Below are 24,189 nucleotides of genomic sequence, written 5' to 3'. Positions count from 1 at the left end.
TTATAAGTAGATGTCCAGGAAGCCTTATCTGCCAAGATTCCTGTAGCATTGTTGAACTGAATAAACCACCAATTTGGCAAGAGATAAAATGAATTCCTATGCACTTGCTTTAACTGTGTAGTTTCAAATTTATTTTTTTAAATTTGACAAAATTTGAGCGCTCTCTATTCCACATGTTTAAATAGTGATAATTTTCCACTACAAACAACAATCACATGGCATCATTTTTGCTGTATGCTTAATATGGGACCATGTCGTATTTCAGATGGTAGGATAACCCTACAAACTAGATGGTGTGAGCAATATAAGGTGTGTCAACTCATTTAATTGTTGGATTGTATATATTTTGTGAAAATAATTTGAAATTTTAAAAAATTTGAAATTTTGCCAAGTTGTTTAATAAAATTAATTCATTTTTCTCCAAAGCTCATCAGAATGGCAATGATTTACCTGTGGAAATTAATATAAAAAACAAAAATTCCTTATTAAGTGTAGTGTATGATTAGTAAGTTAACACACTCTGAACATAAAACATTCTATTCCGATGATTACCTTAATCCTAATAAATATGAAATAATTACACAATATACATACAGTCTTCTAGAAAATTATTCTATCCGGACCCATGATGCTAATCTTTTTTATATTCATTCCAAACTGTTAGTAAACATCTTTCCTTCACACTATCAGGAATGAATTAATACTACAGTACACCTCTTTAAAAAAATTACTCTTTTAAATTTTAATGACTTGTTTTCAGATTACATAGAAATTGCAATTCCAGGACATCTTTTTAAAGCTAATATATCATTCTTTCACCGGTGGAGAACTATGAACTCTTTTCTTCTTATTTATGTTTGGCATAAAAATATGTTAATGAAGTTTAGTTCAACAGCTGTTTTATAATACAGGTTGATTCAAAGAAACGGGATATTTAAAAAATTAAATAACGTTAATGAAAAAATTTTTTTAGATAATGAATTTTATTTCATGTAATTGTACAAATGTTGCCATTTTAGGATACATACATTTTAGTTTATTTTTTAAAGATGACATCTTCCAGGTGACCTCCTCTTCTACTACGTAAACACTCACGAAGTCTCTTCGTTAAATTGTTCATGGTTTGACGTAACATCTCAACTGGAAATTCCGCAATTGCTTCTCGGATCTTTGCCTTCAGTTCTTCCGTTGTAGCAGGTCTACTGTGGAACACTTTGCTTTTAAGGTGACCCCACAAAAAGTAATCGCAAGCTGAGAGATCAGGCGATCTGGGAGGCCATATAATGTCACAATTTCGTGAAATGACATGTTGTCCAAACAATCGGCGTACAGCTGCCATCGATATTCGTGCACTATGTGACGTTGCTCCGTCTTGTTGAAACCAGGCTGTGTTAAGAATCGGTGGAAATCTCTTTTGTTTTTCTAAAACAAAGGTTTCAAGCATGGCTACGTAACGAGCCGAAGTCACTGTAATCGCAAGACCGTTGTCATCCTCAAAAAAATAAGGGCCTATAACACCGTAAGATGACATAGCACATCACACGGTCACTTTCTGGCTGTGCAACGGACGCTGGTGTAGTTGCGTAGGATTTTCTTGTGCCCAGTATCTGAAATTTTGCTTGTTAACAAATCCACTGAGGTGGAAATGCGCTTCGTCTGACATCCACAGTTCGTCAACAAACTCTTCGTTATCATTTATTTATCTTCTGAAGCATTACATTACAGAATTGTACTCACACAACTGCATCGTTCGGTTTCAGTTCCTGGACGATCTGCAACTTGTATGGATGGTATTGCAAGTCCTTCACTAACATTCTTCGAACACTTGAACTATGCACTATAATTGTAAAGATGCTGAGAGACGACGGATTGACCGATGTGGACTTCATGTGACAGCATCTTGTAAAGCTTGAACATTCTGTGGTGTACGGACGGTTCGCTCACGGCCTGGAGGTTTCTTTTTCATTGCCGAACCAGTTTCCATGTGCTGATGGAACACGGTCGTGCCGTCCCAGATTAAAATGACGGCGAAATTCTCTACGCGCTCCCTCCACACTGTCATTGTTTTTGTAAAACGCTTTGATAGCAAATGCATGTTGCGCACCACTCCAAGGATCCATGACAACTAAATGGCAGTTAGGTTAGAGAGGGTGGTACCAATCGCCCACGGCTACCAACACAACTTTCAAAATTTCCCGTTTCTTTGAATCACCTGTATATATATTTCTTCTTGATAATGCGATTGTTAAAGTACTTTTCATTTAATTATTAAAGTAAATTTTTTCTCTTTAAAAATGTTATTAAAGTAAGTTCAATAAAAGATGTCTTCAAGGTTAAATCAATGCTATTTAAAATGTGGCTTAAAAATATGAATCTAAATAAATACTTAAATATAATACTTCAAATATAAATATTGAACATGTACCTACTGATTAATCTCAATATATGAAAGAAATGTAGTTACAAATATAATTATAAAATAAATTAGTTATATCTAAATCTGTAATAAAATGTATATGTAATAAAAATATAATTAAATACATTAACAAAGTGTTTATTGAAGATATTATTGATCCAGTGACATAAGTTTTGAATGCTGGAAGTTTCAAGTAGGCACAGTTATTCGAACAACTAGGGCTGGAGCAGTATTGAAGATGGCACATCTATCTGAAGTTGCAACCCTATTCAAGCATAGTCAAATGTATCTCATCTGTATTATTCTTGTACATTAAAAATATTTTTCCAGTTCATCAATTTTATAGTTGCAAGCAAAAATTGCCATTTCATCTCATCCTCTGAAACAATACCTAACAGTGGTCTCAGAGGCTGAAAAAAAAGGAAAAAGTATTTACGTGTTGAAAGAACATTTTGTGATTGATACTCTTAATATATATGTCCTGTTTTTATGAGATTGTTTACAAAGGGTGATTTATATTTTTTAAATGATTTAAAAAAATGATGGATCATTAATAACAGTGCCATTGGTAATTCCATTGATGACAATGATGATAATGAATACTTAGCTAAAGAAAGACCATCAGGAAGCACAAGTTCTGTGTAATTTGAAAGTGATCTAATTCTTTTCTAAATTAAGATTTTTTTAAATCTTGAAAAGAATTTTCTGTAATTTTTAATCTCTACCTAGTTTATTACCAATTGGATTAGCATTAAAGAGATAAAAAGTTGTGACTGATAAGACCAGACATCTTATTAAATCTACATTTCATCATATATATTCATACTTTTTTCACTGGAAATTTTTTGCATAGTTTTCATTTACATAAATTTCCCAGAGCCCTTAATATTTTCCTAGAAATTCTCTGGGAAAAGAATTTGCTAACTTTAAATAGTTTCACTGAGAACTTTACATTTAATATTCAAATAATTTAAATAATTCAAGAAAATTGTTAATGAAAAAATATTAATTGTAGTAATAAATTTAATATTGTCTGTTTATGGTGTAATAAATTTATAAAATATGAAATATATATATATATTGTATTCATATCTGTTTTTTTGTTTTTTTTTTCAGGAAAAAGAAACTGACAAACCACAGGCTGGTTTGACTACAGTACACTTTGCAAAATCAGTACCAATGTCAACTTATCTGGCATGTTTTATAATTTGTGATTTTGACCATCTTGACCCAGTTATCTCAAAACAAGGATTTCCAGTCACAGTTTATGCAAGACCTGGTCAGGTAAAAAATATGCAATATGCTCTGGATTTAGCTGCCAAAACAATTGATTATTATGTTGAATACTTTGGTATTAAATATCCTCTTCCGAAACTTGGTAAGTTATTTATTCATCAATAATTCAAAGATTTTTAACTTATTAAAATCTTTTTTTAATTACCACTATGTTATTAATTAATATTTTTCTTAATTTAATTAATTAATATTTTTCTAAGTTTTATTAATAGATGAAAATGAGCAAATTACATTGCAATAAAACAATATTATGAACTAAATAAGCATGTAACATTCAAATTAACCAAAAATTCTCTTTTAAAATTTGATTTTCAGTTATGTTCATAATGACCAATATGTTAAATTGAATATTTTATTCTTTTTTTCTTGTTTCATGTATTTCAGTGTAAAGTTGTACAAATATGATGTTACTCCCAGCTTTTTTTAAATTTACATTCATTGTCTATACATTCCTTTTTTGTGTCTACATCCAAAAATCATAGTCTATTTGGGACCAACTCAGGAAAAAGGAGCATTAGGATAAAGCGATAAATTTTTATATAAGAACAAAAAATATAAAATTAAATAGAAATTTTAATTATGTCTGCTTAAGCTTCATTGACATACAATTAATTTTAATTTAACATTAACATTATGAAATGAATTCAATATCTTCGTTTATTCAACTAGTATTTTAAATATTCTTCAATGCTTCATGACAGTGTTGAAAGATACTGTTTATTAGTTACAAACCATTTATGGCAACCATCTACTTCATTCTAACCTTAATTTATGTATTGATGCTGTCTGAAAGACAGCAAAGATTACTTGCCAGATTAAATGGATTTAGAAGAATATCAAACTATGAAATAAGATTAGATTTATTGACTTAATTCAAAAATTTCTCTGTATTTAAAACAGGAAAAATTGTTACATTTATTTGTTCATAATTTTAATTACTATAATTAAGCATTGACAAAGAATTTGTAGACTGATAACACTGATAAACATAATTTTTTAACAAGATTTTTTCATCTTTCAACATATGAGGTCTGTTCAAGAAATATATAGTCTGTTTGAATTGCTCGGGTCTAGTTGGTTCCAATCAAATCTGCTTCACGTCGCCATGTTCGTACAGATCAGCGGATTACAATGCAGCTATTTGATTGCAAATATCATTATTGGTTTAGCTACATGGTTGTTTGTGAAGTGTGTTTCATTTGGCAGATTTTAGAATAAGTGACTTGAACGAGCAAAGAGTTGCTGTGAAATTTCGTGTTAAACTCGAAAAATCTGCGAGTGAAACTTTTGATATGCTCAAGACGGCTTACAGCGATGTTGCTATGAAGTATGCGACATGCTTTAAGTGGCATGGAAGTCTTAACGATGGTCATCAGTCGATTGAAGATGAGTGTCCTGGACATCCTTCCACGTCAACTGACAACTCACACTTAGACCAAATCAACACCCTGGTTCAGGCAAATCGACGTCTGACCATCAGAGAGCTTCCTGAAGAGTGTGGGATATCAGTTGGATCATATTACGAGATTTTGACCGAAAAATTGAAGATGCACCATTGGTTTTGTCATCATGACAACACTCCAGCCCATTCAGCTCTCAAAACTTGTGAGTTTTTGGCCAAACACTCGATCACTGTTCTTCCTTACCCACCCTACGCACCTGACCTTGCTCCTTGTGACTTCTTCTTGTTCCCCAAACTCAAAAGACCTTTGAAAGGAAGAAGATTTGAGACAATTCCCAAGATTGAGGCAAATGCGACGAAGGAACTGAAAAACATCACAAAAAAATCGTTCCAGGACTGTTTCCAAAAGTGGAAACACCGTTGGGATAAGTGTGTGCATCAGGGAGGAGAGTACTTTGAAGGGGACCCAGACAAGTAACTTCTAAATAAAGTACATTTTGTTTTATGAATTTAGTCTACATATTTTTTGAACATACCTCATATGGTTAGCATTTTAAGCTCCTATATTGAATTTTGTTAGCCCATTTTTTATTGTGTAACTTTGTTAACATAAAGCTACAAATAAACAATACGAGACAAAGAATTAAATCATATCTAATACTAAAAGAGTGAGCCTTCTTAGACAAGATTAATCATGTCTCTGCAGGTTAGAACATGTAGCTGAAAACACAGCTGTGTATAAAGCACTGGATTTAGGAATGAACTAATTTTGTTCAGTCTTATTGCTGTCTTAATTTTGTTAACAGTACAGTGTCATAATGCCTCGAAATTGTGTAAATGATATGGATGCCTTTTGTTATGTATGAGGTGAGTTTACCATAAAATCAAATAGAGAAAACATTACATTTTTAATTAAAAAAGCATTTCATTTGTATTATCAGTGTAAAATTGGTGATCAGGATAAGACTTAGGCTCCTCATATAATTGTTCTGTATATTTAAGAGGATGGCTGAAAGGTACACAGAAGGTTTTGCCATTTGGTATACCTATGTGAACCAAAGGATCATGTAACTGATTATTAATTTTGTTTGACAACTGTGTCTAGAATTTCTAAAAAATCTAAACATACTGTAAAATATCCTTCATTGGAATCTGCAATCAAGCCTGTACCTCACAGTGACATTATTCCAGTTCCTGAGCCACCTGTTATTGTATGTTTCGAAAGCAGCGATGAAGAATCAGGCAGTACTGAAGAAGACAACAGTGATTTTGATTTTGAATTATTTTCCAATAAGCTACATCTTATATCACAAGGTGATATAAATGAGTTGGTTAAGGATTTAAATTTATCAAAAAATCAAGCTGCTCTATTAGGATCAAGACTGCAAGGTTGTAATTTACTTCAAAAAAATACAAAAATTTTGGGCCTTCGAAGCCGACAAAAAGAACTTTCTCAGTATTTTATTGATGAAAATAATTTGGTTTATTGCACAAATATTAATGAGCTTATGTTGCACCAGAACAAGTTCATAAACCTGAGGACTGTCTCCTTTTCCTAGATTCGTCCAAGTATAATTTAAAAGTGGTTCTACTACACAACGGTAACAAATATCCTTCGATACCTACTGCTAATGGTATTAATTTTAAAGAGACATACAATGTGATGGAAGACATTGTTGAAAAATAAATTATAAAAAACATAGCTGGAACATATGTGGTGATTATAATCATATGGTGAAAATAAAAAATTATTGCTATTTTGTTAGGCATGCTGTAAGGCTATACTAAGTACATGTGTTTTCTTTGCGAATGGGACAGCCGAGCTAGGGATAAACATTATGTTACCAAAGAGCAGAAGAAATAAGACAACTTAACTCCAAATGGGAAAAATATTGTTCATGAGTCCTTAGTTGAACCCAACAAAATATTTTTACCCCTTCCCATATTAAGCTGGGACAATGAAAAATTTTGTAAAAGCAGTGAAGAAGGACAGTCCTGGATTTTTGTACAACAGACAGAAATTTCCGAATGTAAGTGCAGCAAAAGTTAAAGAAGGAATATTTGTTGGTGCTCAAACAAGATAGTTGGTCAAAGATGATGTTTTTAACTCAATGTTAAATAATGTAGAAAGTGCAGCTTGGGCTTCATTAAAAGACGTTTGAAAAAATTTCTCAACAAATAAAAATCCGACAATTACCATGATATTGTTCATCAACCTCTAACTATGGGATGTAATATCTCTTTGAAAACATATTTCCTCCACTCACATCTGGATTTTTCCCAGACAACCTCAGAGACGTAAGTAACAAATACGGTGAATGTTTCCAAAACATTTTGGTGATGGAAAGCCGCGATAAAGCGAAATGGAATACTAACATGCTAGCCAATTATTGTTGGACATTAAATTGGGATGTGCCTGAGGATATTTATAAAAGAAAAGCATCAGCGAAATTATTCTAACACAGGTATGGCCACGCAAAATTATAAATTTATCAGATTTTAAATATATTTTCCCTTAATTTTTTATGAAGTGTAATTAATTTAAAACTAAAGCTGATAGAAAAATTGAATTTGCAAATCTGTAATGTACGCAAAAAAGCAATTCAAGAAATGTATCACACATCATAGAGAAATATTAATTTTTTTTTGTCTATCAGTGTAATTCATAAAAACACTCTGATAGTGTAATAATTTAAGTGTTCCTTAAAAATTTGTAATTTATATTAAGAGCAAATTTTTTTTACATATTTATAAATAATTTAAAGAGCAGTCATTATTAATAATATTTCTAACTATAAAGTAAGTAAATAAATAGAACTATCAATTTTTCCGTGACGTGTTTATTGTATATCCTTGATTGTGAATTTGGTGAGGGACATTATTTGTGTTTAATCTGATCTTGGAGCTGGTGAGTATTAAATTTTTAAAATAGCCTGCTAGGGTGTAAATAACGAACATTTGGATTAATACAATTTTTTTTTAACCTCCTGAACCACCGTTAGGCATTGCTTCAGAAGATGAAATGAATGATTTGTGTAGCATGTATGAAAATGCCTGACCAGGATTCGAACTCAGGATCTCCGGAAGAAAGGCTGAGACGCTACCACTCACACCACGCAGGCCGGCTGGAGTAACACAGTTAGCTAACCCCAACATAACCTACTAAGTTCAGCTAATTTGACGCTCAGCCTAACTGAGCAACGTAAACAAACACTCAGACTCAGCCACTTCCTCTGAGTAAAGGGGAATAGTTATGAGTATGAACGACCAAGTAACAGTATGTGAAAATGTATCTGAGAAAATGCCTGAGGGTAACAGATTACAGACAATCTGGAATAATCATAATGAACCATCAAGCAAAGCCAATCGTTCAGGAAATGACACCCGTCTTACTAAACAGATGAAGAAATCAGGGAGTTATGCCACCATAACCCAAAAATTAACTTACCCCAATAAAAATCAAGCCATAGTACTAGACTCCATAGGGGATATTCCAATCAGTACCTATATTGTGGCCACCGGTAAATTAGTCACTTCCAAGAATATCTTATATGCATCTAAGATCTCCATGAACCAAGTACGTACCTGGCAAATAGTGATCTTGTTAAATCGATCATCGACAAACATAGTAAAGTTAATGTTGGCAACCACCTCCTGGAGACTGGCCCTTTGTTGATCAAATTTAAAATCTAATGTGTGCCCAGTTATCCCAAATGAGATATTAGAGGAGGAACTTAAACGCTTCGACATCCACCTTGGATCGGCTGTCCAAGGCAGCTTAGTCGTTGTTCCAGAAGCGGGTTATGAACATGTCCTGAGTTTTCATCGTCAGGTATACGTTCATTCTGATGATATTATAAAGTTACCAAGTTCCATGAACCTAACCTATAATGACCTGTAGTACTAAATATATCTCTTGGCCGATGCCGTATCCTACTTCCTCTGTTAGTAGTCAGGGCAAGTAGTAAAAAATTGTAACTTACAAGGGGGAAACCCCTACAATCTAGAAACATCTTCAGGAAGTACAGACCATCAGGATTCAGAGACCGGTTTTCCTAACCTCTACCAACCTCTGGATGCATTAAGTAAGGCTCAGAAAATGTGTTGTCCACTAATTCTATCTCTGACAATCATCAGGGAGACATCAGGAATGCAGCAGAAACGCTGAGCAATCCTCCTAACCAAGAGGCTTGTCAGTAAAATAAGATCAAAGAAGCTAAATGAGGATAATGACAAACTTGATGCGAGCCTAGATCCCATAATGGAAATCTTGCAAGCCAAAGATAACCCCTACGTCTTGAACTTTGTTGACTTCAAAAGCTTCCTGGAAAGCTGCAAGGGAAAATCAGCGACACTGGAGCTATCACTAGAATACACGTCTAGTATGATGGAACTCATACATATGCTTTGGGGAAACGTACTTGAAAATACTGGAAAAGAGTATTAAAAGTAGGTTTATGCGCCTATTAAACAAATTAGTGTTTCGACTAATGAGTCAATGGAGGTTGCCGAAGTTACGAGCATATCTGATGAGGATTGCAATGACATACCTCTCGTCGAAAGCCAACTGGCCGATCCAAGTGTGTAGTCGTCCTAACAAAGAATTTCCCATGCCCAGATAATATTCACCAAATCCGTGACTAAATCCTACAATGGAATATTAATGAGTTTCACCCCCAGAGAGAAAATTTGCAATTTCTTATTAATTGGCTTCGTCCAACTCTGATATGCCTTCAAGACTAATTTTAAGGATAACCATTATCCAGTACTGAAGAGTTAATACATTGTCTCAAAAATAGATTGGATGTTTCCCACGCCAGCAGTGGTGTGGCCATCTACATCAGCGATCAAATATCCTATATAGAAATTCATCTACATACTAGACTTGAGGCTGTGACTTTGATGATTACTTCTGGTACATTTACAATATGTAATATCTACCTCCCTAGCAGTCGGGAGTTTACTGTAGAGGAACTAACAGACATAGTTAGGCAATTGTCCAAACCGTTTCTACTGATGTATCATTTTAATGCTCACAGCATCAGCTGGGGCTGCAATAAGTTGAACATTAGGTGTAAGTTAGTGGAAGAAATTCTTGATAGTCTGGAGCTTGTTTTCCTAAATACACACCTCAGCAGTTGATATGGAACCTTGTGCCATTGACCTAACTATATGTGACTCAACTAACTGAGGTGACCCAACTATATGTGACACCTCATCAGCCCACCTCTATGAATGGGTGTCTACAGGAATTATATGACAGTGACCATTTCCCTATTGAGATAGCAATTAAACACTGTAAAGTAACCAATATTCCAAGAAGAGTGAACCCTAGATGGATATTGCAGCATGCTGATTGGAATAGATTTAAGGAACTGATTTCTGAAGACGTTGGAAGTTTACATCTGACAAGCGACAGGACACAGGTAAATGAATATGTTAGGGACTTTATGGATCATGTATTACATGCTGCTGAACTCAGTATACCCAAAACATCTGGGTTCATCAATAAAAAATGTATTCCTTGGTGGAACAACGAATGCAAATTAGCAATTCAAGGATCAAAGAATGCATTCAACAGGTACAAACAGCATTGGAGGTAACTTTTGTGGAATACAGAAAATGTTGCTTGAAGGCTAGGAGAACATATAAAGAAAGCAAACCAAGTGTAGTGCAATTAACTAGCTTCACTTAACAGCCACACTCCCATGAGGGAGGTATGGAACAACAAAATCAAAGGAAACTTTTAAGTCCAATCATGTACACGATCTGGTGGAGAATGGTCGTGTAATACACAACCCTTACAATATATCAAACATTCTGGGCAACAGATTTTCACAGAATTCGAGCGACTCAAACCTTGATGACAGTTTTCTGAGGATTAAGAATAGCCTTGAATTCCGCTTAGAGGATATGCTTTAGCGGGATACTTACAGCAACCAGGAGCTAAGTGCCCCTCTAACCTTAAGCAAATTACAGGATGTACTTGCAAATTTAAAGTCTTCTAGCCCTGGACCTGATGGAATATTATATATCTTCATACAAGAGCTCTCAGATAAAGGTCTCCACCACCTCTTACACCTGTTCAACACTATCTTGAAGGAAGGAGTGTTTCCAGACATCTGGAGGGAGCCTGTAGTCATCCTTGTAGTTAAGCCCAATCGTGACATCACTTTAGCAGACAACTACTGTCCAATTGCTGAAACATGCACCCTTTGCAAGGTGATGGAGAAAACAATAAATAACCAACTGAAATGGCATCTGGAAAGAATTAAATTCTTCTCCCAATACCAATATGGATTCAGAGAAAAGAGATCTACCATGGATCATGTAGTATCTACACAGACAGATGGGTGTGAGGCATTTGCATCTAAGGCGCACCTCCATGCAGTGACTTTAGACATTGAAAAGGCCTATGAGATGGTTTGGGGAAAAAGGATAATAGTTGTCTTACTACAGAATGGTGTTAACAGAAATGTGTTGAACTTTGTGGCTAATTTCCTAAGCAAAGTGATGATGTTAGAGCCAATGTGGTACTTCCAAAAGTCTTTGAAATTAAAGATGGAGTCCCTCAGGGATCTGTCCTAAGTGTGATGCTCTTCTTGGTGGCTATTAAGGGGTAGCTGATGTGATCACTCTGCCAATTAGAAAAGGTATCTTCACTGATGATATCACTATCACCTGTAGAGGCAAAGAATTGAAACTACTGGGGAAATAATGCACAATTCGCTGAACTCAGTGCAAAGATGGGCGCAATGTAGTGATTTCAAATTGTTGGTAACTAAATCAAGATTTATTGTTTTCTCTAGACAGCTAGATGGATACAAGAACATGGTGAAATTAAACTTAGGTGAAGATGAGATAAATGGAAGAAATAAGATAAATTTCTAGGTGTGACTTTTGATGGCAAGTTGACTTTCTCAAGCTAAATTAAGTACACTGAATGTCTAAAGAGAATTAATGTCTTAAACTCATATCATCTTGCAACTGGGATGCTGACAAACACATCATTGAACACTTATAGAAGCATTGTTCAAAGCTAGAATATGGGTCTATCCTATACGACTCTGCAAGAGAAAAAATTTAAGGTCTACTAGACTTCTTGCACAATACCTGCATCTGCATATCAATAGGGGCATTTGCCACTATCCCAATATCAAGTTTATTGGCGGAATCCTATGAACTCCTATTACATTACAGATGGATATACCAGGCTATCAAGTATGTGATCAGCAAGTCTAATGTCTCGCCAACTACTCACAACAAATGACTAGGCATGCTCACACTCTACTATTTGAGGGAATGAAGTCCTTACCGCAGTCTTTCAACTTCAGATTACCTCCAGGCTACCCAGCAATTATCAGGCTATCTCCATCAGGCATATCTGCAGATTAGGCTATCTCCAGAAACCAGACCTGCCTATTCCAAAGATTCTTTGAAAGGAAATAGAATACGGCACTCCTTGGTTGTGCGCATCTCTAAAGATCGAATACTTACCATCTGCAAGTTATAAACGGAACCCACATTACCATTCTGCCAGAGATCAATTTATCAAAATGACCAAGAAGTACAAAGAGTACACTCTCATCTATACAGATGGCTCTGTCTTGGCCGACGGATAAAGTTGGTCAATTATACTCCCTGACACCGAAATATTATATAAACTTAATGCCTACTCCTCTGTATTCTTTTGCGAGGCCTATGCAATTTATTCTGCCTTGAGAGTTATTGAAACCTGTAATGATGACAGTTCCTAGTAATTACAGACTCTATGAGTGTCCATCGTCCAAATAATTTATGATACTCTCTCAAGAATAAATAAGACAGTGGTATTGGTATGGATCCTGGACCATTGCAGCATCCTTGGGAACGAACAGGCTGATAAGGGTGCCAACAGAGCAGCAATACATGACCTCAGAGAAGATTTAACATGCAGGAGCAACTTCATAAAAACAGTCAGTGATAAACTACATTCTCAGTGGAATAAGTTCTGGGTGTTAAGTCCTCCCATGACCTTACATAGCACCTGGAAGAATGTGTTTGAGAAACCTTTTATCCCAAGCAACAGAAAAGATCAAGTCATCCTAACTCGGCTGAGAATTGGACACACTAGGTTTACCCATGCCTATATATTTGGCTCTCTTCAGCAGAACTATGAGGTGTGCAATGTAAATTGGTCTGTAAACCACTTGCTCATAGATTGCCCAATGTTCAGATCTATTAGACAAAAATTAGACTTTGGGTTCAGATGTGAAGTGCTTACTAAACTGGAAGGCTCTTTGCAGTTTCTTTCTGATAGTGGGATGAAGAACGTAATTTAGCAGTTTTGCTTATGTGAGATCCCCTTTCAGAGTTCTTTATGTGCAGTGTAAAATGACTATTGTGATGTTAATATATTTATGACCTATTTATTATTCTTTCTCTAGTTTGTGTTTATTATTTCCTGTTTTTGGTGTTTATTGTTTATTATTTATGATTATGTAATTATTAAGTCGGTAATTACTATGTTAATGCAACTATAAATAAAAGTATTTAACTCTAAACTTACATTATTTCATTTTTTACATCAGAATTTATTTATTCCTATATATTATATTTGCTTTGTTAGCTTTACGTATATGTAAAATATTATTAGATATAAGATATTTGCCTTTAATTGCAACATGTTTCATTTAAATTGGGACATTGATTCCAAGACAGGTTGTGGATAATTATAAATGTAAGTAAAAATGTGTGTTTGATCTATTTCTTAGTCAATCTTAGATAAAAAAAATTATTTCTGTTTTCATACATTTTGTTACAAATTTTTGATTGACCAAACAAAAAATTCCATATGTCGGAAATTTTAAATAAATTTAATTCAAATTTTGGATTATTTATATTAAACAAAGTATTTTTGAGTTATTAATATTTAAATAAGTGTAATTTAAATTTAAAAGCAGAAATCTGAAGGAGAAGTGATAATCAAAGCAATGGCACTTTGATTAACTTAATCTATTTACAGATTAAAATGCAATAGTGATGTTTTTTGTTATTATATTTAGCAACTAGTGTGCTACCTTTATTTGAACTTATCAGTCCAAAAGCTTTTTAATAGATGATATATATTATTTAATCAATTACAATTTTTAAAAAAAAGAAAAATTGTCAGATTTCTAGACAGTACAATACTCAATTAATTATTAATCATTTGAATATAGCTTGCAACAATTTATTACTATATTTTAGTGAAATTTGTAAAAGTATGTTCTCAGGTCATAATTCCACCTTAATAAATCTATCAAATGGAAGTTGTGATATTGAACATAGATTATTTTTTGAAGTTCATAGTATTTATGTCTTGGTATTTATACAGAAAATTAATATTTTTTTTTTTTATAAAAGAAGAATTATTGTTAGTTGTTAGGTAAAAATTATATTAAAAAAACTAAAAATTGATTCAGATAAATAAATTGACTTTTATTTTCAGATTTAATAGCAATACCTGATTTTGTTTCTGGTGCAATGGAACACTGGGGATTGATAACTTTTAGAGAAACTAGTGTTTTGTACAATGAAGGGACCAGTTCTATATTAAACAAAAAACATGTTTCTTTCACAATTGCCCATGAGTTAGCTCATATGTGGTTTGGAAATTTGGGTAACGTATTTTTATCTTTTTAATTTGGATTTGATATTTTTTTATGATTAATTCACCTTAAAAGATTGAATTTGAATGTGGATATATAAATGGAGAATTTATAGTTATTAAAAATGCCGTATATAAGTAGGATTCAAATTCAGGACCTTCTGAATGAAAAGCTGAGATGCAGCTGTTCCATCATGGAAGTTGGCCAAGTGAAGAATAGTATTTACTTAAGTAATATCACCTGCTAAGTTTATTAGCAACTAAAATATGTCAGAAGCATGAAGAGAACTGCTCCCAGATTTCCTAAGTTTTAGTGATCTATAAATTCTTGAATGTGGTTTTGGCCACTGGTGTTTTTGCTTATTTTCTACCCCTCTTTTTCAAGGTTGCTTGAATCTTAACATGTTTCAGATACTGCAGAATATTCAGGTTGTATGTGATTCAATTAACAGTTTTTCACAACATCCTTTACCTTATTTTACATGGTTATAACTATAAAATGAACCTTTTCATATTCAAGAATATAAGAAACATTTATAAAATTCATAATATTCATCTTTTAATTACAGTATAATTACAAATAAATTAGAGCCTATTTTTGATGTAAAGTGGACTACTTATAAGGTAAAATTATGAGAGGAGCATCTTTCTGTAATCTTCATATGACTACAGTTTTTATTTGCCTCAATACAGAATAATAAAAGTTAATTAAATTTTTTCAATCCAGCTTAATCAAAACAGCAAATCCTACAACCATAACAATTAAAATACAATGCTATAGTAAAAACATGCTTTAAAAAATGTAATAATAATTTTGAGTTTTCAGAAGTCTATACACCATATAACTCAAAAAGCCAGTTTTGTATTTCATTTACAAGTTTTACTTAATTATTTATGTAATTCTTATTTTATATATAAATTCAAACAAAATTTCATTGTAGAGTCACTCTAGTTGATACAGCTACCTTACAAGATAACCCTAATGTAGATAACATTAAGACCCTCCCATACAGACAACCCACTTATTTTTCTAGCTTTTACAATCAGTGCCAAACATATATCAATTATATATTAAATATGTCAAAGAGTACAAGGTACCTGATCTAGGTTTTTTTATATCACCAGACTTGGTCCTGGATAAGTCATTAAAACTGATTCCAGTCAATCACTAACTAAATGATATTAACTTTTGTAACAGTAATACAGTTTCATTTATTAATGACTGATAATCATCAAAGATAATTCTACCAAAAGTTTATTTAAAAACAAAACTTCAAACTAAAAGTTAAAATTATAAAATAAATGCGACACTTTTCAGACCTAAATACAATGAAAATTATATTTTATTCGGAATATACTCTTCAATGGGAATCGATTAGTATAACTGAAAAAACTCTTTTCATAATGTTAACACCAAATTGAATATAATGTTGATGCTGGCATAGTTTTAGAAGAGTTCAGTTTATCAACTTATTTACCACTAATAAGGAGTGTCTCAAAATTTTAAAAAGAGATTTAAATTGGGTGCCATTTTTTTTCCACTGGGTTTGCAGTGTTTTCCAAAGCAAACGTAGTAATCACATCCTGGTTATTACTGAGTCCTGAGTAAGTCATGATGGAGAAATACACAGTGCAGGCGTGCATAACTGTCGTGAAAACATACAGAGAGTGTTGTACAGAAACTGTTAATGGTTACGTTATTGCAGTAATATATTTTTGTAACTTCAGTTGGAAGCCATAGACTGTGGCTTTGATATTTATGAGATATTCTTCCAGCAAAATGACGTGTCATGCAGCATGTGAAACCATTGAGTTGTTATAGCAGAAATTTCTTGGGTGGCTGATTTCATGCATAGTGATAATTAGTCTCCAAGGTTATATGCTCTTACACCCTGCAACTTATCAGGGGATTGTAAAGGTTTACATCAAATGCATACCAAACATTCCTGAACAATTAAGCCACAAATCTGCAAAAATGAGAAAAATTTTGTTAAAAGACTGCGCAAGTGCCATATGATATGTGAAAGACATTTTTGGATATTATTTTCCATATTTAATTGCGATTTTAAAATATATATAATTATAAAATACATAATATTAAGATATGTCCCAACTTTGCCGATTCATGCATAAATAAAGGTCCATTTTGTAAATTGAAAAACAGCATTACTTTAGGGACATCTATATTATGAATAAAACCTTCAGGAAAAATATTTTGAGAAACTATAAATGAAAATATAAAAATGTAATTTTCTTAAGTTTTAATTTAAATTCCTACATTACCTGGAATAATTGTAAACTATCCTTTAAATTAAAAACCAAAAATAGAACCACACTAAGTTTTTATGGGAGTAATATTCAGCAGCAGCTTACAAGTATGAAATTCATGACGAAGATTAATCACTTTAATTTAATTAAAAATCTTTTTTTGATTTAATAATTAATTTTTCTTGCATGTTTGAAATTATTTCTCCTTGTTGAACTGCCTTGCTTCAGTGTATTTTGCAATTACCCTGGGTCTCCTATTTAGATCTATTATTTGTAAACAGTTCCAATATTGTTTGAGTAATTGGTTTAGAGTAAAAGTACTGACAATAGCAAAATATATACAAAAAATTCCCCAATATTTATACTTGCACTATAAAGTTTTGTCACTAATATTTTTTTTTTACTTTCATACTTATAGATTTCAAATGCATCTAATATTTTTATATTTCTAGCGAGAATAACTAAAACAATTTTTTATATTTTAATTCTTTTTTCTCAACATTTTTTTTTGTCTTCAGTCATTTGACTGGTTTGATGCAGCTCTCCAAGATTCCCTATCTAGTGCTAGTCATTTCATTTCAGTATACCCTCTACATCCTACATCCCCAACAATTTGTTTTACATACTCCAAACATGGCCTGCCTACACAATTTTTCCCTTCTACCTACTCAACATAGCATTCTTTCTCAACATAGCATGTTTTAATTATACATAAACTTTAACTACACCGTCGGTGATTTTTTAAGTCCTGTAGTAATTTTTAACTATAGAAATAATTTTATGTATTTTCTATAACTTTGATTATCCAAAATCAGGTCCACTCCTTTATACTGAGAGATCTTGCTGTGTGATTATTTTTTTAAGGTATTAATCTTCTATATATATATACATACTATAAATATGGCATATATTCATAATTTCTATAATTCTGTGCAATTAAATTTATAGATAAGAAACAATTAAAAAGAGTATATTATTTTTCTTTGAGAATAAATTATTGTGGGAAAGCTATAACTCACATTTTTGGAGAGTAAAAGCTATTAATCGCATATCATTGTTTATGATGCATTGTTTCCTTTAATTATAGATAATATGGTTGTACCAGTCTGTACTGCTTGTGCTTAGAAATGTCAAAATGAAAATTTTTGAATGAACATTACCCAGTAATTTTAATACCAAACTTTATTATTTTTGTTGTAAAATGTGTATAAACTAATGCCATTTATTTTGTATTTACATATCCTTTGCATTCACCCTGTGTGACAGTGTGGTGTGTGATATCCAAGCATAATGTTATTGGTCCCCATTTTGTTCTTGAAGAGGAGAGTGTAGTGGTAACAGTGAATCCAGTCATTATGTGCACATGATAAACACCTTTTTTCTGCATGAACTGCTGATGTAGAAGAGGGGTGTGGCTTCAACAAGATGGGGCTTCAGCCCATACCACCAGACATTCCATGAACATTCTACTGGGATTTTTTCCTGATCATTTGATTTCCTGTTTTGAAGATGTGACTTGGTCTCCTCGATCTCCCAAACTCAGAATGTGTGACTTCTTTCTGTGTCCTTTAAATAGAAGCAAGTTTACATCGACAAATCCCATTCATTAGACAAAAATAAGACTGTTTATATAGAGGTGCAGCCTCTATGGAAGATAGACATCATCTTCCATATGAGATTTTTTCTTTACACAAATGACATTTCTACTTACACCTTTTCAAACCGTAAAAGTTTGGTGTATAATGAATGATCTGTGTAATGTTCATTCAGAAATGAAATAATGAGTAACAATGAGAATAATTTCCACATTTTTCAAAAATAACAAGAAATATTGAGGAATTAAACCAAACAAATATATATATATATATATATATATATATATTAGATGATCTTGCAGCCTCAAATTATTTCATAAGATAATCAGATTTAAGAAGATCATAATTGGTAATGGTGTAGTTTATATATTAAAATAATTTTTACTAAGAAAACATTTCAGCATTGTTTCAATGGAATATAATTTTTTTTGAATAAATCAATTCTTACAGTACCATTCTTTATATCTGACCTAAGAAAATTTCTAAGTATCAAAATATTTTATAAACTTTTCCATTAATTCAAAATTAAGATCTACTTTCACAATTGACACCTTAGCAAGGGTTGTGCGCAGACCAAGCTCCACAAGAGTGAGAGAAGTTAAAAAATAATAATGCCAAATATACCATGTTATTAAGTTAGACATTTTTTAGATAACTTAGAGATTTAAATAAAATTTACTGTCACCATGGATTCAATTCACATATATTATAAAATTTTAATTTAAATATGACTGAATCCTTATGAACATGCAAACACAAATTAGCCACCACTTATCAATCTTCTGTAGCAAGCAAATTACTAATTTTCACTTTTAATTTTTTGTTGTACTGTGTAATCCCGCTTATCCAAAAATAAACTTGTTTTCTTTAAAATAGTACTTTAAAAATATAAGTCAAAATTTAAAAAAATGTAGTCAATGACATACCTCTGACCAGATTTTAAAGGTGTTTGATACACATGAACATTATTATTAAAATATTTTTTTTCTTTTTTAAGTGTAATTATCATATCACTGTGGATAAAGTACCTTTGCATATCATTTCTATCAGAAACAAATGTTTTCACAAATTATTTTTGATGTAAACAAGTGTATGTTTTTGAGATTTTTCTTTTAAGAATCAACTTCTTTGAAAAAATTACCTCTTCCAACACTACTCCTTATCCTATTTTTATTTGATACCTGTGAAAAGGAATTATAAACTCTGACTATTGAGGGTTTAGCCCTTGAAAGACTGCTGCTTAGGGGGAAAATTAAGTAGAATATTAAAGTATTCAAAGATGCAATTAAAAAATCATGTAAAAAAATTATTCTATCCTTTAAGGAAAATTTTGAGTTATAGGACTTGTGGTGATCATATCTCCCCACCCACTTGACTGATTATGATCAAACTTAAATGATATCAATGACCCAGAATCACTCTCTACAAGTTTTGTTTAAAACTTTTATGTGTTTATTACATAACAAAGCTATTTTAACAAAACATAAAACAGATATTTTATGACCCCAATCTTTTGTCTTTTATCCCATATTTCTTGAAAACTAATAAAAGTATAGTTCTGACACCTATGTTTTTTTGAGATTTTTAGACCAGATTTTACATAAGACCACTAAATTTAACCCTTAATTTGGCTCCAAAGAATTAATGTGTGGCTTAATTTTGCTGAGGACACAAAAATCAGGGTAGAATCTTTCTGAACTTATGTTTATATGATTTTTCTTCTTTATTTTCACCAGTAGAACATGTAGTGATAGTTTGTTGTATTCTATGTGAATCACTCTGTATAAAACATATATATATATATATATATATATTTTAAACTGAAAAGAACTTTGACAATTTTGAACTGGGAAAAAAATCATTGACAGCATTGCTATTTTTCTAAATCAATAAGAAGCCTAAAGTGAAAAAACTTTTACATAATTTTGAAGATTTTGAAAATGTAAAAAGCAGACTATAAAGTTTGTTTATAGATTCAGTAATCAACCAGTTCACACTTTTGACTACAACTAAATATGAAGAATTGTTCCAATAAATTGGAACAATTCAATAAATTGCAATATTTTCCAATAAATTGGAACAATTTTTTAGCTGTTCATATGAGATAAAAGCAATAACTAATGGATTTCATTTTATTAAATAAACATTATACAATACAGTATCTATAAATTTAACTATGTTAAATATTTTAATTGTAAACTCATTTTTCCAGTTACAATGGCATGGTGGAATGATTTATGGTTGAATGAAGGTTTTGCAAGTTTTATGGAATACAAAGGAGTTGGTCATTCACATCCTGACTGGGATATGGTTGGTTTTTATTAAAATGTTTTTATTAAGTATTTTTTCTAAGAAACTGTTAAATATACATATGTATGTTACATGACTTGCAATGTTTTATAAAGAAAAGAAATTTATAACAGAAAACCTTATTCCACAGTGCTTGTCTTGTTTTATAAGCCTAAATATCATAGTATTTGATTTTTTTTAAATTGACTATAATATTTATTTTTAAACAAGTAAGTTGTAAAGAAACTTCTGCCTGCATTTGAGGTAGCTTTTATTCTGTTAAGTTTTTTCATCAGAAACTGACCATTGACTGGGTATGCTGAATATGGTGGTGTCAGATTTGACACTTGTTTGTTTTATACATGTTCAAAGTGTGTACGATTTAATTACTCATTTATTTTGAATGTTGTTTTTATTTGATCTAGTGCTTTGTAATTCTGAGTATGTTGGTATATTTCAAATGAACAACATCCATTAAATATTCATGTAGTTCAGTTTGTCAATTTGATAATGCTGAATAGATTTTTTGCACCCTTTAGCACTTCTGTTATATACAAAATTATGGGAATAGTAACATTTTTTAAAAATTTGTTTAATGATGTTTCTAGTTCATTTTCATTATTAGTACATTTCGTAATGCAGTAACTCCCAGCTTAACCGTTGCATCCCTTTTTCATACTATGGCATCACTTAATATTAGCTAGCAGCCAAATTGTGCTGTGCAAAGCTACCCTCCAGTGATGCGATGACTTCGCCATAGCCAGACATGGATGGTACACCCTGAAGAACTTTCACTCCCTGACCCTGAAGTGCAATAATCAGGAACACAGTCTTCTCTGATGCTGTTCAACCATTATGAATGGATGCTGCCTCGAACTGCCATTTGAAGACAACCCAAGATGTACTCTTGTCGAACTTGGGTGGTTTCACAGTAGTAGGACATCCCATCAATGCATCTGGTCCTTGGTCCTGTGAACTGTTAACACAAGATTTTCCGGCACTACAAGCTACTTCCGTTGCCCATGTGTTGTCCTTATGGCTAACATGTATAACATTATTATTAGTCTCTAATTTACTATTAACTAATTATTCAACTTTATCAACCCTATTCTCTTAACTTTTTAGAGTCTGTCTTAAACACATCTACATCAGACTTAAAATTTTCTACATCTTTTCTAAATTTGGTACTATGATTACTGAATTTATCCACAATACAAGACATATTACACATCTCCTCTTTTAGTTTATTCATATTTTCATTCATCTGAGTTGGGAAGGCCATAATGCCCTCCTTAGTAGCATCCTTCTTACTACTAGTAAATTACTTTTACCAGCGCAAGAATAAAATTAAATTAATACAAAAAAACCTTACCAATAAATTACACAGTTTGCTACTATTGCTACTGTCAATGTAACATTGAACATCAAAATAAATAACACAAGAATAAATGAAACAATTAGTAATCAGTACCAACAACTAATCAAAATAAAAACAAAATTTGACCAATATAAACTAACATAAATCATAAACAAATAAAAACTGTTAAAATTTTACTACACTTAATATATCCCCCTTCTGACACCAATGTTGCGTGTTTGCAGCTCAATCAGGATATTGAGAGATTGACAAATGAAAAAGTTTACATAATTACATTTTAATGGTTTAAAAATATAGGTAAAGCAAGACATATCAATAATAATAATAATAATAATAATAATAATAATAGTAAATGACAATAATAAAAGAAATAATAAAAAAAGTAATCACAACCACAATAATAATAATCATAAATGTCAATAATAATAATAATAACAAACGGAGATTACATACAAAACAGAATTTAAAATAATCATCAGGATTTATTCACAGGTAGATAAACAACAGAAGAACAGAATTCAGTCCCACTGACAAAAACATTAGCATGTTCAAAGCGTAAGCGTAGTTAAAAGTACTTTTTTAACCACTAGTCTTAGTACAATAGATAAGACAAAAATGAAGTTCTTTCACTGCAGAAAAAAAATTACCTTTGCTGTTCACAAATAAAACTCCCTAACAGTTTCTGAATGAAATGTAGTACATTATCTCTTTCACTTATAGTCTTACAGTAACTCACAGAACCATTTCTTGCTTTCATACACTGGAATTACTTGTGACATCACTTTAATTGCATCTAGAACTTAATTCATTAGAAATTCACTTATTCACTAACCTCCTTGGAAAGTACTCTCGCTGACTGATCTCGTAGAACTCACATCTCACGGACTTTCATCTCGCAGACTGACATTGCAGACTCACGTCTCACAGACCAACGTTGTAACATCTCGCTTAGACTGATTTGCAGAACTGAACTCAACTGGTCTTCCCTGGAATATTTATATTCCTATCTTCTTTACCTGCCGGACTAGACTGCAGTTGAACATGAAAATGATTAACCGCCTTCATATTTTCCCATGAAATTCCAAACCTTGCTCTAGTAACTCTTCTCATGGAATAACATCTGTTTGGGTGTGTCAGTGGGCAGTATTACAAAAGGCAATTGTTAAATGGCCTGTTACCTTTACTAAAAGGGTTTCTTTTAGCTCCTTTCTGGATTCCTCCCATTATTATATTCTATTACTTTCTTCTAAATTGGTAGGAATTCGTTACTCAGGTTTGTTATACTGGTCTTGTTACAATTTTTATATATATATATAAATAATTTCATTAGGTCTTAAGTAAGATAACTACAAATTGTAGTTAACCACCATTTCATTACCTTAGCTTTTTATAGTTACCTAAGCAAAATTTATGAAAGATAAAATTGATTTAAATTCTTTTATAATTTTTTACAGGATACGCAGATATTGACAGATGAAATTCATCGTGTGATGTCTTTAGACTCAGTTCTCAGTTCACATCCAATTGTACAGACTGTTTCCCATCCTGATCAAATTACAGAAATATTTGATACAATTTCATACAGTAAGGTAAGTTTTTTTATTTTTCAATTATAGTTCTGCTAGCCAGAACCTGGACACTCAGGACTCTGGTCAGCCCAGGCAAATCCCACAGCCAATTCAGGAGCTCCTTGGGGCCCACTTCATGGTCACAGAGCTTGCTTTGCTTGTCATTTCCAATTTGCCATCCCCCAGAGCTTGCATCCATCGCCATTCCCATCAACCCAGAGGGCTTCACCCCCTGGACTCTCGCACTATATTGTGAGAATAATACTGAAAAACAATTACAGTATTCAGGTTTTACAGAAGCCTGAAATGAAACTAGATTACAATTGGTAATAATAATTATGGTAAATAA

The 24,189-nt window shown here is 32.2% G+C and overlaps 1 protein-coding gene across 5 annotated transcripts in view; it reads left to right on the top strand.

Moving 5' to 3' along the window:
* Positions 1-24,189, top strand: part of LOC142319404 (glutamyl aminopeptidase-like) — a 102,493-nt gene that overhangs the window by 39,295 nt on the left and 39,009 nt on the right. For all 5 annotated transcript variants that reach the window (XM_075356652.1, XM_075356660.1, XM_075356670.1 and 2 more), the window contains 4 exons: positions 3,533-3,794; positions 14,584-14,754; positions 20,818-20,915; positions 23,727-23,861. In XM_075356652.1, the coding sequence (XP_075212767.1) occupies positions 3,533-3,794; positions 14,584-14,754; positions 20,818-20,915; positions 23,727-23,861 (666 nt within the window). The remainder of the gene's footprint in view (positions 1-3,532; positions 3,795-14,583; positions 14,755-20,817; positions 20,916-23,726; positions 23,862-24,189) is intronic.

The sequence above is a fragment of the Lycorma delicatula genome, chromosome 1, assembly GCF_047948215.1.
Source record: "Lycorma delicatula isolate Av1 chromosome 1, ASM4794821v1, whole genome shotgun sequence".
NCBI lineage: Eukaryota > Metazoa > Arthropoda > Insecta > Hemiptera > Fulgoridae > Lycorma > Lycorma delicatula.
The sequence above is the reverse complement of the archived record's forward strand: the minus strand, read 5'-3'. Positions and strand labels throughout refer to the sequence as shown.